General features: G+C 40.9%; 1 protein-coding gene across 4 annotated transcripts in view; it reads left to right on the top strand.

Annotated features, from left to right (window-relative positions):
- The window catches only part of ntrk3b (neurotrophic tyrosine kinase, receptor, type 3b), a 356,045-nt gene that overhangs the window by 141,524 nt on the left and 198,897 nt on the right, over nucleotides 1-15,624 (top strand). For all 4 annotated transcript variants that reach the window (XM_061765463.1, XM_061765464.1, XM_061765466.1 and 1 more), the window contains exon 5: nucleotides 14,071-14,225. In XM_061765463.1, coding sequence (XP_061621447.1) covers nucleotides 14,071-14,225 — 155 coding nt within the window. The remainder of the gene's footprint in view (nucleotides 1-14,070; nucleotides 14,226-15,624) is intronic.

The raw sequence follows: 15,624 nt of genomic DNA, 5'->3' as shown, positions 1-15,624 counted from the left end.
TGCTACTGGGATATCGAAATAGTTTTCTCGGTGGCATTTGGTGTAAAAGGTTTGAGGCCCACTGGCCTATATTTATAGTTTAAACTAGTGATTAAATGTGTATGTATTTACAGCAAATAATGTATAATTTTTCTACTATCTATACTAGCAACGTATAGTAACAGAGCAATTATATGCCCTTCCACTAGATAGCAAAATGTACAATTAACCTATGTATCTATCGAACAGTTGCCATTCATACAATAGAATGATACCTTTGTGGTCAACTAAACAAGCCCAGATTTCAAACCAAGTAATTAAAGGCTAAGGCACAGCAATGGCTAACGTTAACGTGTGTATTTATTTTGTTATTTCGGGTATATCTTCAAGTGTGACAAATAGCGACGTCACAATTTCGTCGGAGAGGAGACGTAGGGCAGCAAGAACAAGAACAAGCAAAGTGGAGACTGTTTACGGTATATCCAGAACTAAGGCACAGCAAATGCTAACATTGGCATGTGTGATTATTTTTTTTCATAATTATTAGCCATGAATCCTCAAATTACAATGATGCACATATAATCATGACTGAGGGAAGCCAGGCAGCAAAGTGGAGACTTTGGAGTATCATACTGAGACACATCAACAGGCAATGCTAAGATTAGTATGGGTGTTTATTTTTGTCTTTCCTGGTCATGCATCCTTGAATGCTCCAATGATGCAAATTTATCTGAGACAGATTAAAAAAGTGGAGAACGTGCAGTATCACACTGAGGTACAGCAACAGGTAATGCTAACCTGAGCATGTTGTTTATTTTGGACCTTTCTAGCCGTGCAATCTCAATGTTACAACGGGGCAGCCATTTTATGTACTGTATGGTTTTGCTTAAGACACGATGTCATCTATCAGTGGAATCTGCATTGAAAAGATTTTTCTGCGACATTCATCTCCTCAGCCTCTTTGTCTGTGTGCCCTTAAACCAAAAAAACTAAAATGGCGGAGGCGTGCCGCAGTGGCTTCCGTCGGGAGGGGATGATCGAGGATTATTTGAAGCAGCCTTGTGCTCGGAAAGAGGGGGATATTCTCTACCCGGCGGTGGCGAATCCTTTTATTCTGTTAGCGCTTCTTCTTTAGATGCTAAGTCAAACATGGCTCTCACTCTCACTCGCGCTGTGAAATGGATTTTTCTTTGACTACGCGGCCAAATGTGAATGGATCCAACCTGTAATCTCCGCCACTAGGATTATAATAAATTAGGCGCGCCTCCTAAAAGGCCGTGTGACAGGTAAATTACACGACTTGAACCCCGGTTTTTATTAGCGCTCTGTAGCACCCGGGGTAAACCATTTGCATAACGGAGTGCGCTGACAAAACATCAAAGTGGGCAGAGTGAGAATTAACAAGCGTGTGTGTGGCTCAAGTTAAAAGCCATACACGCAGGCTGGAATTAATTTACTACAATATAGAGAGGGAAAGAAACTCAATTATTACAAAAAAAAGCTATTTTGACTGAAAAAGGGGGTAAACATGCTACATTACTATTTTCAACCAGTAGGACTCATCATATATTTAAAAAGCTTAGCAACAACCTGTTATCGCAAGTCAATTTTTGTCTGTCCATTTACTGCTAACAGGCTACTTCCTGGTACAACTTCCTGGTACATAGAGAACGACATATGAAAGGACTGTAGCATTTGTGATTCTGGGTTGACCATGTGATTCATGCATGGGGTGGAAGTGCTTTACTGTTTCTAAAATTGCAAAAATAAAACAATGAAGTTTCTGTTGGTGTGTCTATTTGTTAGCTATCAGGCTATTTCCCGGTTACGGGAAAATTAAATGTCAAGACTTTACCATTTTTTTAAATTCTCGAGCAGGGTTCCATTGTGGTAAATTGATAAAAGAAAATGGGAGCGCCATGTTTTTTTGATCGAATCTGTGGCTGTTGCTGAATGGATTCTGCATCCACTGACTGGGAAAGATCTGAGGTGGACCACTTTCCTGGATTCATTGCTATGAAGGAGTCTGCATCAACTGACCAGGTCAAGTCCTGAGGAAGAACCACTTTCTCGAAGACGTCATCCTGCAGCGCATCATCTCATTAAATGGACTCTTAATGCTGTCTTAACTAACATTATACAGAACCATACTATGTGATAAATGTTGCCCACTCAGATCATGGGATCTCACCGATCTTTGCTTGACTTGACTTGTTCATCCATTGATCAGTTACCACTCCCTGTTTTAGGGAGAATGACAAGACTGAAGGGCAATACCATTTGGAATTATTGGACGGAGTGAAAGGGTTTCACTGTAACTAAAATATCCATCCAACCATTTTCTTTCGCTCATCTGAAGTCGGATTGCGGGGGTAGTAGCTTTAGCAGGGAAGCCCAGACTTCCCTCTCCCCAGCGACTTCATTCAGGTCTTTCGGGGGATCCCGAGGCGTTACCAGGCCAGCCGCGAGACATAATCTCACCAGCGTGTCCTGGGTCTTGCTCGGGGTCTCCTCCCGGTGAGACGTGTCCAGAACACCCCACCAGGGAAGCACCCAAGAGGCATCCTAATCAGGTGCCCGAACCACCTCATCTGGCTCCTCTCAATGCCGGAGGAGCAGTGGCTCTTCTCTGAGCTCCTCCCGGATGACCGAGGTTCTCACCCTATCTCTATAGAGCCTGGACACCCTGCGGAGGAAACTCATTTTGGCCACTTGTATCCAGGATCTTGTATCCAGCTCGTGACCATAGGTGAGTGTAGTAACCTCGATCGACCGGTAAATTGAGAGCTTCGCCTTTCGGCTTAGCTCCTTCTTCACCACAACGGTCCGATAAAAAGTCAGCATCACTGCAGATGCTGCATCGATCCGCCTGTCGATCTCCCGTTCCATTCTTCCCTCACTCGTGAACTCGTCCACTTGTGGGGAAGAGTTCCATTGTATTCAAAAAGAGAAAAAAAAATGATTTATCCAGTTGTCTGTTCCTTCGTAAACTAGCAGGCTACTTCCTGGTTCCTTTCCAAAGCTGTAAGATCTTCGAGAGAGACAAATGAAACTACCATTTGCATTTCAGCAGGGGGATGATTTTTTTTCAAGTGCCACTCAAAAATGTTGTTGTTTTATTTGTTGCACAATCCTGCTCACAAAACAGCGTTAATCAAAACATTTGCAATACAAACATGCAATATACAGTAAGCTCTGCCATTTTAGTTTACCCTTTCTGCCTCAAAGCTCAGTATCGTTTTCTCCATCCAGCTATCCTTCTTCTTCTCCTCAAGTGGGGGAGAAGCTTTATGCATTTAAATATTGTGTTGGCAACACGAGAATGTAACAAAACCCCTCAAATAAAAAGTCTTTATTTGAATGCCAGTGCAGCTGCGGGAAAACTGATTGCTTTCCAGTAGCTCCTTTGCAGCCTCCCTAATCAAGATGCCTTGGGTCGTACACTGTAAAAATAAATAAATAAATACATTAAAAAAAAAATGTATATTACCATCCATCCATGCATTACCTATAGGGATTGCACTAATGAGATGCTGGTTCAGGTGAGCTGGAGCCAATCCCAATTGACACTCTGGACTGTGGCTGGGCAAGAGCCGATTTTCACATTTTCCATATGGCAAGTTAAAACCCCGACCACTGCCAAAGGCATGGTGGCCCATCTACATGATGCAAAAACGGGAATTTATCCACGTTGGAAACTTTTGACCCAAGGTGTGTGCGTCCAAACCAAAACTACTTCTTCAAGGTCGCCTCACCTATTTAACTCTACATGACTAAAAGAGCTAGAAGTGGTGCGGTGTTACGCTTCGATCCATCCAGTTTCATTTTCCATCCATTTTCTGTCCCGCTTATCCTCACTAGGGTCGCGGCTGTACTGGAGTCTATCCCAGTTGACTCTGGGCAAGAGGCGGGATAACCGTGGAGTCGTCGCCAGCAAACGCAGGGCACATATAGACAGAGAACCATCGGTACTGAGATTCACACTTAGGGCAATTTAGAGTCTTCAATCAACCTACCATGCATGTTTTGGGGATACGGGAGGAAACCAGAGTAGCCAGAGAAAACCCACCCAGGCACGGGGACAACATGCAAACTCCACACAGGATTTGAACGCCGGTCCTCAGAACTGTGAGGCAGATATGCTAACCAGTCGTCCACGGTGCTGCCAAGCTCATTCTATGCTTTTAAATTATTGAACATGTGAAATGTTTATTTATTAAGAATCGTGTTCTGACTTTTATTTACACTTTAAAGGGGCTTTAAATATTATACAATTGACACCGTTCCTCATGATTGCTACAATTTTGTGTTTTTCTATTCTTACATTTATTTACAGTATTACATACAGTATATACTCTGAGGCTCAACAGCTTCTACTTCTTTGTGCCACAAAAGATGTCCGACTGTAAGTCGAACCAACCCACTTTCATGACTGATGTCCTTTTAAACAGGCGCCATAAAACTGACAATTGCTGTCCCTCATGAATATGCATAAACATCTGGATTTGCCAGTTCTGGACAATGTTCTATACAATGCTGTGGCATAAATAACTGTACATCAGCTGATTGATCCTCCGCTTGCACATTATCTAGCTATTTGTTGTAGCGTGTTTGCCCTTTTCCAGAGGGACAGTGGTAATGTACAAGGGTGGCAATTCTTATTAGCAATTAGCATATAGTGGAATCTAGGGTGGTGGGGGGATGTGGGCGAAGGTTCTTTTGCCCTGCTCTCCTGATCTCTGATCCCCATGGTTCACTTTGCTTTCTGTTTCATAGCAAATACTAAGAACGTGATTCCGTTTTTCACCATTAGTTTACCGTAGCTTCTTGAAATTTATTAGTCATGTCTACCAAGAGTAGATCCAAGTCAAAGTCTCAACAAGGCATGCCGAAAGAAACACAGGAAGCCTTTTTGGTTTAAAGCCCCCCAAACCGGATTGTGTAGTTATTTTTTTATTTTTATTTAAACAAAGCCATCAAAGTTTCACATAGTAACATGAAATGTGGTAGACATGTCTATCATTAATGGATCCACAAAAAAGATGCCTGAAAAGATGGAAATTTGCCGTTTTTCTTTGAGACAGCCATTTGGTCACTTTGGCCGTCTCCAGTGCTTCTTCAAAAACAAACGCCAAGAGATTTTGTTAGGTTGCTATCAAATTTCAACTTTGTATACTAGACAGATGGGTGATGTGAAAGCTGAGTTTTCAACATAGGGTGTGGGCAGAGCTTGGCGGCAAAGTTTGATGAGTTGCCATGAAATACAAAACCCCAGAGAAAATATTGGCACCAGTCGCAAGTGCATCCAATTGACACAAAATAGGCCTACGTGTTAGTGATGGGAACTTCGGCTTATTTTCAAGAGCTGGTTCTTTAGGGTTCGCTCCCAATTGGCATCTTAATTATTTTGTTGATTGATTTAATTTATTACCAAATTATGTGTAAATTACTCATCTTAAAACATGCATTATTGCTATTGCTTTTTTAAAATTCACATACTCAATGTTAAAAAAATCAACTGTAAAATACAAAAAAAAGTCAAAAAAATGTAGTATTTTTGTGTATTGTTAAGCTATTGTAGGAGCAGCAACAGTTGCAGTAGACACGCTCGCAGGTTCATTAAAAGCAAATCAAAAGGAGAAGTGTTAAATTTTCTTGCAGAATGTGATCTCTGTATTATTGAATTTTACTTAGGTTCCTAGAAAATATTGCAAAGCCTTTTCAAAGTTTAAGTCCACGGGATCGTGTCCATTAACAGATATTTTGAAGCAGGTGGCCAGGTGTTGTCCTTGTAAGTGACTGCAGAGGTTTGATTCCACCTAAGGATTAATTGAAAAGAGAACTGTCAAAACTGCACCGATTAAAAACAAGTTTGAAAAATTATTTTTCTCATTAAAATGAATGACTTAAATTCTTACCCTATTCATTGTTGAAAAGTGAGTGTGAGAGATGCTTGGTCTGTGGTCATATGCCGGCCATTCCAAGTAGTCTTTTCTGTAAACTTCTGCTCCAAACTTAACAAAGCCCTCCTTCCTTTGCATTCTGCACAATCGACAAACATCCCTAAAATGTAGAGGAATAGTCAAATTACAAAATGAACTAAAAAAAAAAAATACATGGATATAAATAACTGAACATATAATGCAGCTTCTAAATTTACTGCTGTGTCACATACAGCCATGACTTAAACTGAGGCATTTTGAGCCACTTTGAGTCAAATGCAATAGTTCTGTGTTTATTGTTTGCTGATGCAGTCATGAAGGCAAAGGAGAAAATAAGTTAGGATCAGCCTTATGTTAAGTGTTAATAGTCTCACCTGTTGCTTCTGAACTAGCAGACTCTATGGCATGTTGTCCTCAGGGCGAGGCTTTTTCGTGATTCATTTGAATTAATTTTTAATAACCATCTGTGTGAATGAGACGTCATTTGCGTCAACTAATGAGCAGAACCGGTCCATGCAATACGAACATAGCGCGAGTTACTGCTGTCTATGGACATGTTTAGCTTCTAGCTACGTAAACAGACAGCATAATAAAACATGAATTCAACCTGTTAGAACTTCTGGACTTGTTTGGCAACATATTTGAACTTGTGTGAGTTTTTATTTTTGGGGGGTAGCGTTACTTGTTTACCTTCATTCTTCGTCTGTTTATGTCCCTCGCGATTCTCGCTGGCGGCGATGCTGGCACCTGGCTGCCCGTTTAATTTTGAACTTCTTCTTTGGCAGACCAAGCTGTGTGTCTCGGTGGAGTTAATGTACGTTGTATACCACTACCTACTGACTGGCGTGTAATGACAAGCTACATTCACAGCGAGGACAAACAGATAGCGGGAAAATCTATTAGTGGTGGCCAAAATTCACCTGTGGCGGCCCGCCACAAATAAATGTACCGTATTTTCACGACCATAAGGTGCACCGTATTAAAAGGCGCAGTCTCAGTTACGGGGTCTATTTCTGTAATTAACACATACATAAGGCACACCGTATTATTGGGCGCAGGCATCATGGTAAAACATACGCTAGCTTAAAACATACGCTAGTATGCATGCTAGCGTATGTTTTTCAAAAGGCAGCGGGAGCAAAACTGAGTTTGGTTGTACTTTATTGAAGTATTTAACAATGTACTCACATTATTTTTTGATCAATCCTCATCCACAAATCCATCAAAGTCCTCATCTTCTGTATCCGAAATGAACAGCTGGGCAAGTTCTCCATCAAACACGCCGGGTTCCCTCTCGTCATTGTCGGAGTCAGTCTCGTTGTCGGTGGGCTGTTCAGCAAGGATGCCGGTGTGTTCCTGCTTCCTCCACTTGCGAACCATGGATTCGTTGATCTCTAATTCTCTCGTGGCTGCTCGATTCCCATGTTCCTCCGCGTAACTGATAGCTTGCAGTTTAAACTGTGCTTCGTAAGCGTGTCTTCGTAGGTGCCATTTTAGCCAAACCGATGTTGTTTTGCACAATGCACATACAGGCGCTATATACCTACTTCCCCCTTTAACGTCCACATGCTGTCCTCAGTCACGTCCGCCTTTCCTCTATATAAGCAGCGTGTCGGCAGGAAATGCTCCCAGTCTGTCAAGTGGAGCGCTCATCAAAGTCACACAACAACATTTATAGATGTTGGAACTCGGTGCACACATAAGGCGCACCGCATTATAAGGCGCCCCGTGCATTTTGGAGAAAATTTAAGACTTTTAAGTGCGCCTTATGGTCGTGAAAATACGTTATATGTGGGAAATTCCTGGTGTGCTGATTTTCAGGGATTTTGTCGATTTCCAGGGTCTCACACCTGAACAACCTCTTCGTAGGGAATTCACCCAATCACCAGCAATAATTTAACCACATCTCCGAAATCCATATTGCGAGTAAGAAACCAAACCTGAACTCAATGGTGGTGATCCTGTTTCAAATAATTTATGGTCTAACAACAGTAACACGCCATGCAGGTTCTATTTTACCGCCACAGAAAACATTACAAGCTATCTTAAAGATTTTGTGTTTCTTTGAAGGTTTAATAAATGGACTTTCAAATTATACTCATTTCATTTGGGTAGATTCGTGTACCTCTGTAACATAGTTCCTCATAATTACTTGTTCCGTATTAACTGAAATTGTACCGTATCAGGCTAAGGACAAACAATCCCCATTTAAATCGGAATAAACTATTTTCTTGAGTAAAGCTCCACCCTTCCACTAATATCTCTGAGAAAAGATTCAGTAGTTTTTGCACAAGCTTACTAACAAAATATAGTAGTCTTAGTTGGAAAAGGTAATTGCCAAGAGGTCCAGTTCATCAGTGAGTAATGGTCCGCGTGAGAAGGTTCAGTCCTCGTCGCTCAGAACCAATGAGATCCACCTTTGGGAATCTTTTCTCATTACTACATATAGACTGTATATAACCATCACATACATTATTCATGCTTTCTCACAGTTGCTTATTAACCCCTGCCAAGGACATTTCGATGGACATTCATCCTGACAAAATCGGCCTATCGCTGCACGGAAATTGGGGCATATGAACACACAGGAATGTGGCAGAGGAGGAATTTGGTGAAATGTATTCAGCAAGGAGCCTAATGACACCTGCCTGCCTGCTAATGGAGCCCAAGACTGATGGTCTGAACACTAGAACTTTGAACTTTTGTCATGGGAGAGTGTCGGACCACTCATATTGGAAGAACCCATTATGCTTTGGTGCAGATCAATGATTTGGATGCCAAATTCAGTATTACAACAACAGCAACCATTGCTTCGGTATGACGTAGGGGCCCCTTGTATAAGATGATGCTATGACATTCTAAAACATTTTTATTCTGATTTGAAGGTCAGACAGTGTGGAAAATAGATGGATTCTTTGGAAGAGGCAATTGTTGTAAATTTGCTATTATTGTAGCGTTTTGTGCATGCATTGCTTGGACGTTGCTGAACTAAAAAAAAAAAAAACTTATTTTACACCTTCTTGGGCAGCTTAAGGGTCCTCGGTAATATATATGGATTTCAGTCGCCGCAGACGACTTTTGTTGTTTTATCATCGAAGCCTGTCTGCATTTGTGATGAAGATATCAGACAGAAATATCCCAGGCAGGACAATGCAGAGAGAGTGAGTCACTCCCTATCATTTCTGCATTTGTGCCTGCATTGTTTGATGCGTGTATTTAATGTCAGGCACCTTGTTGGGCAGCCAAGAGGTCCTTGGAAGTTGGTTTTGTTCATTTGCCACAACTGTTATTATTATTCTTGTTTTTGTTTACATGGTAATTATTGTACGCAAAATAATATGTCAGTACACATTTTCGGTACGCAATTCTCGGTGCGCCCCCATCCAAGTGGGCCAGCACAGGAAATGAATAGAGCATTCCCTAATTATAAAAAAAATCAAATATTGAAAAATGTAAGAGGAGCTGATAGGCTTATTTAGCATTGTCATCGCCTTTAGTAGTGGCTTGGGGGAAAAGGACTTTTTTCTCACAAAAAAATAGTTACATACTCAAGGTTTTATATTATTTTTGGTATGTGAATGGAAAGACAGGTGTTTAATATTTTGTCGGTTGAAGTTAGTACAAAGATATTTTTCTATTATAGATCATTATTGACTTAATATTATTTTAAAATCTTTTTATTTTATATATAATCCTTCCAGTTAACATATTAAATGTAAGTCATCAAAGAGACAGATGTTCATATTTCATCAGTTAAAGTTACAGTAATATTCTCTTGGTATGTGAATGTACAGAAATGTTGATATTTTGGAGATTGAATTTAAGCTTCTCTTGTTATGTGAATTAACACGTCTACATTGTGTGTGTGCAATTTACAGACCTATGTTTCCATCTCATCAGTACCTGAATGGACAGACATAAGTGTACATGTGCATGTAAATGATTGTATCTCTTACTGACATTGTCCTTAATGATGGAAAGCGCTATCCTTCACAAGTCAGTTTGAGAGTCTTTATGTGAGTTGTTAGCCACAGAAGCTAACAAGAGACTTTTGAAGGTCGCACGACACTGCACCTTTCATCTAGTCAGCATTCAGTAGATGAACTCACAGTCTGCTGTGTGACAGGTAGTTTGGCCGGGGCACTTGTGTGAATTTGGATTGTCATTCATTCGGGAAATAACCGGGGAAAACATCAATTCCTAGCAGACGAGCCTGTGAAAGGCTCTTTGTCATTATTATTGCTGCTAGTGCACCAAACCACTGTAATAATTGCCCTCGGAGGACCGCTGTGTCATAACATTGCGGCTTGTAACATTACTTTAAAAAAGAAAAAAAGCACAAGAATGAACACAATGCACACCTGACACTCAAACTTTGACAAATCCATGTGGAGAACATCAGAAACAGTTTGGAAAAGGGTTAACTTTATGACACACAACGGTTGATAAATTATTTAGAGCTGTGATTCTCCCCCCCCAAAAAAACATGTATTGTTATTTAGATTTTTCCAGTAGTACAGAGGCATACGGAGTTCCCACATGGAACATACAGTATTAGGTAAGCGACAGGAAGTGTACCTGCCTATCGCTTTAGCTACTAGTTTACTCCATAACCAAATATAGTGCAGCTCAACCTCTGGCTAGCGGGGCCGTCATGGTGAGCGATATGCTTCTGGCAGTACATCAAACTCATTTGAAATGGTATTTGAAAATATTATATATTGAAAAACTACAGTATATGAGTGTTTTCAGAGGTTATTTTTGAAACAAAACATGTTCTTTATTGTTCTTAACCTATAAAAGGTGGTTGTAACTTTGCAACAAAATGAAATGTGGGTCCCAGGGTGACAAAAGTTGAGAACCAATGATTTAGAGTACAGTATTGTTGAGGCATGTATAGTAGTCACATATGACACAATATAATGACTATTACTGCTGTTCACATTCACATCTGCATATATACAGTACAGTATGCTTAGCATATATTATTCTGTTCATACTGTATACTGAACAACGTTATAAATGCAGCACTAAAGAAAAGCAGTCAGTATTTGTTGTTACCACCAATTCCTTCGCATGGGGTTTAATCACTTGTGCATTTGATCCGTGTTGCAAGGATCTGTACACAATTCCTGGAAACTGCAAACATCCCAGTTCTTGAATGGCCATGACTCACCAGACAGTACACTCAATGAGCATGGTTGTGATGCTCTGGATTGGCGCAAACAACAGTGTGTTCCAATTCGTGTCGATATCCGGCAACGTGGCAAAGCCATTGAAGATGAGTGGGTCAACATTGCACAGGCCACACTCAACTACCTGATCAACTCTATGTGAAGGGGATGTGTTGCACTGCGCGAGGCAAATGGTGGCCACACCAAATACTGACCACCACCTCATCCAGTAAAACTATACATTTTCGAGTGGCCTTTTATTGTGAGCAGCCTACGGCACACCTGTGCAATAAGGTGCTGCACTGCATGAGGCAAATGGTGGTCACACCAGATACTGACTGGTTTTCTGACCCCTCGGACCTTCCCAAAAATAAAGTTAAACTACATTTTACATTTTTACAGATATTGTGTGCAGAGTACAGTATTTTGTTTCTATGTTAATATTCATGAATAGTATCGTTAATACTCAGCTTGTGTTCATTAAATATAGATTTTCTTTTGGGGGGGCCTACATACAATGCTGCTGACTATTATTGCTGCTTTGCACACATCTGCATTTATTTTATGCATAATAGAGTAGCCTGTTTATATCCTAATACAGAGGTAGCAAATGATACGGAACTTCTGTATTTTGTTACGGAAATCACTGAACGTTGAGCTCGTTACGGCCGTAACACTGATTGTTCCAGATATTGGGAAAAAAACATCCAGCGTCTGACATTACCGTCACATCCACATTGAACAACTTCTTGGTGCACGCTATTTTACTACGCCACCGGGCTGCCAAGCCGTGGAGGCGAAAGTTCTCTTTGCCTCCTGTGTCAACGCATTGTAAGTCACTGATCATCGCCTCCATGGTAGCGAATAAGCTACACTTCTTACTATGCTTCTTACCAGTGTCACGAAGGGAGGACAAGGAGTGGATAGGCAAAGACACATGCTAATTCCTAAGATACCATTACAAGCAGTCGCAAAACATCAAAATAAGTGATTTGGTCAAATGATAGATTTGTCACAAAGGTCTGCCTGGAACAGCGTTTTTGTGTAGAAGAACCAACTTTGAACAACAACATAACAGGCCAATTAATACGTGATTAGAGATATAAATATAAAATGTGGTTAAATTTAAATTTGGTTAGTAAAGTTTGGTTGCAAAACAGAGTGCTGAGTTTTAAATTTTTATGCTTGAGATCTAATTATTCTGCTTTAATAAACTTGTGTTTTTTTTGTTTTTGTTACCAGGGTTGAAAACAGAATTGGCAAAAGTGAAATAATCCAGAGACACAGATATTTTTGATGATAAAACGTCAAAATCTCATATACTGGCACTTTGATTCAGGCTGCAACTGCGTCCACCATTACAAGATTGATGTAATAAAAACATGACAAATGACAAATATTGAAGCCATAATTTATTAACGATTATGATTATGACTCGCACAAAAATGTTCTTGACAATATTTTGAAAATATGGAAATTCAGAAAAATTTGGAAAAATTGTTCTGCAAGTGAATTTTTAGAGATTGGCAACTCTGCTATTATACTCATGTTTAGTTACAAAGTTAATACCGCCGGTAATTAGTTTATAGTTTTTGTTGGGCGACATACTACGCTGCTGGCTATTATTTCTGCTGTTCACATTAACCACTGGATGTATGCATAGTAATTTATACTGTGGAGATATTACTATTCATATATTGCAACTTGGCGGCACGGTGGTCGACTGGTTAGAGCGTCTGCCTCACAGTTCTGAGGAGGGGGGTTCAATCCCCGGCCCCACCTGTGTGGAGTTTGCATGTTCTCCCCGTGCCTGCGTGGGTTTTCTCCGGGCACTCCGGTTTCCTCCCACATCCCAAAAACATGCATGGTAGGTTGATTGACAACTCTAAATTGCCCGTAGGTGTGAATGTTTGTTTGTTTGTTTGTATGTGCCCTGCGATTGGCTGGCAACCAGTTCAGGGTGTACCCCGCCTCCTGCCCGATGATAGCTGGGATAGGCTCCAGCACGCCCGCGACCCTAGTGAGGAGAAGCAGCTCAGAAAATAGATGGATGGATGGATATTGCTGATAGTGAATACTGCTAGTATTTTGCTGAATATAATGCGACTGACTATTGTTGCTGTGTTCATCTGTGTATATAGTATGCATAGTGTAGTAGTCAAGTTAAATATTACTATCTATTACTACTCCTACTATATAGTTGTGAAGTCAATAACACTGCGGATTATTTCATTTTTATTGTGTTTTGTTTGGAAGGCTACATACAATCCTGCTGACTGAATCTTCCCGCTGTTCACATTCACATATGTATATAATAGTATGCATAGTATAGTATTGTATTCTTACATTACTCATTCTAAATATTTTTATTTCATTTCTGATAGTAGCTACTGCTGGTGTGTATGTCATGTTTTTGTTTTTACATACAAAGCTGCTGACTATTCTTTCTGGGTTTATTCACATTTGTACATATAGCATGCATAGTGTAGTGCTCAATTCATATATAACTATTCATTAACAGTTGCATTTCACTCCAAATAGTACTGGAGTAAGTTTCTATGGCATGATTTTGTTTTTACATAGAACGCCGCAGAATATTCTTGCATCTGTTCACGTCACTTCTGTAAACATTGTATCTACAGTATTTATCCACGTAATGTTTGCCATTCAGTATAAGTAAAGCTATTCATAAATGAAGTGATATAAAGGAGTTTAAATCAGTCACACACATCGTTATTTCTCAGTAATGCGCCATAACCGCTCCGGTTTTAGGGAGCATTTTAAGAGGACTACTGTAAAGAAACCTGTTGATGCAACCTCTACAATGTAAGCGGTGCATATACTTTCATTACAGTGGCAGAGCAGCAGCAGCAGAGTCAGCTCTGTTAACCTATGCGACCAGAACGAATAGATTTGAGTTCAATTGTCTTGTTCCTTTTAAAAATGTTGCATGGTTGTATGTGTACTGGTTGCAGGCGACTGGACGGCGTGGTGTTCGACTGCGGCTGCAACATCCGCTGGATCCAGCTGTGGCAGGAGCGAGGGGAGGCCAGCCTTCACACCCAACAGCTATACTGCAGGAACGGAGCCTCCAAGATAAGGCTGCACCACATGTACATACACAACTGTGGTGAGTGCACATGCAGACTTACTTTGTGGTACATGTAAACAGAAGACAGATGTTTGCTTTGTCGGTGGTGTGTATACAGTAGAGACAAATTCCTTGTGTGTTTTGGACATACTTGGCAAATAAAGATGATTCTGATTCTGATACTGTATGTAAAGTCACAAACAGACATGACAAAGATTTATCGTGTAAAAACAGTTTTTCTCAACCTTTATTGAGCTAAGGCACCCATTTTACATTAGAAAGATTTCACGGTTCACCACCAAAAGAAAAGTGTCACACTAGTTTTACTTACAAGTTGACTTACTCAGTGTGAAATATGGGTCTATTTAATTTAACACAAAGCTGATATACTCACAGGAAGCCATGACACATTCTTTTGTGTGAAAGGCAATGGGTAGATACACAGGTTTATAATACCTTCTGCCATTTAATAAAACAGCATTTTTTTTGCCTGTTACTAAGTGTCGCTGGCATAGATAGATGAACAACAAAGATGTATTTTTAATACATTTCATTTTACGACAAATTAAATGTTTATAATTTCCTGCGGCACCCCGAGTGATCTTTAAGGGCACACACGTGTGTGACGGCATCCTGGTTGGGAATCCTTGTGTACAAGAAAACCCATATAATGTAAGCATGTCTGTGGATGGACATATAGACGTTTACATTATGTGTGTACTGTATAGGTGAATGACCAAACGGGTGTGGTTTGGAAGACAGAATGGACAGACAGATGCCAATGTGAATATTCAGTATGTGAATGAACAGAGACATTTAGATTGTGCATATATAGAAATGTTTGTGTATGTATGTGAATGGCTAGACATATGCTTGTTTTGTGTTTGTATGTGAGTGGACAGACACCATGTGACGTGACGAATCTGGACAACTCTGTTGTCAGCTCAGTATGGCTTCAAAGAACTTAAATAATTCATCCATCCATCCATTTTCCTGTGCTTATCCGAGGTCGGGTCGCGGGGGCAGCAGCTTAAGCAAAGAAGCCCAGACTTCCCTCCCCCCAGCTACTTCGTCCAGCTCTTCCGCAGGGATCCCAAGGCATTCCCACACCAGCCAAGAGACGTAGTCTGTCCAGCATCTCCTGGGTCCCGGTGGGATGTCCCTGGACAACCTCACCAGGGAGGTGTCCGGGAGGAATCCGAACCAGATGCCAGAGCCACCTCATCTGGCTCCTCTCGATGCGCAGGAGCAGCGGCTCAATTCTGAGCCCCTCCCGGATAACCGAGCTTCTCACCCTATCTCTAAGGGAGAGCCCCGGCACCCTGCGGAGGAAACTCATTTCGGCCGCTTGTATCCGCGATCTTGTTAATTCGGTCATGACCCACGCTCGGTGACCAGAGGTGAGGGTAGGAATGGAGATCAACCGGTAAATCAAGAG

This window comes from Phyllopteryx taeniolatus, chromosome 2 (assembly GCF_024500385.1).
Source record: "Phyllopteryx taeniolatus isolate TA_2022b chromosome 2, UOR_Ptae_1.2, whole genome shotgun sequence".
NCBI lineage: Eukaryota > Metazoa > Chordata > Actinopteri > Syngnathiformes > Syngnathidae > Phyllopteryx > Phyllopteryx taeniolatus.
The sequence above is the reverse complement of the archived record's forward strand: the minus strand, read 5'-3'. Positions and strand labels throughout refer to the sequence as shown.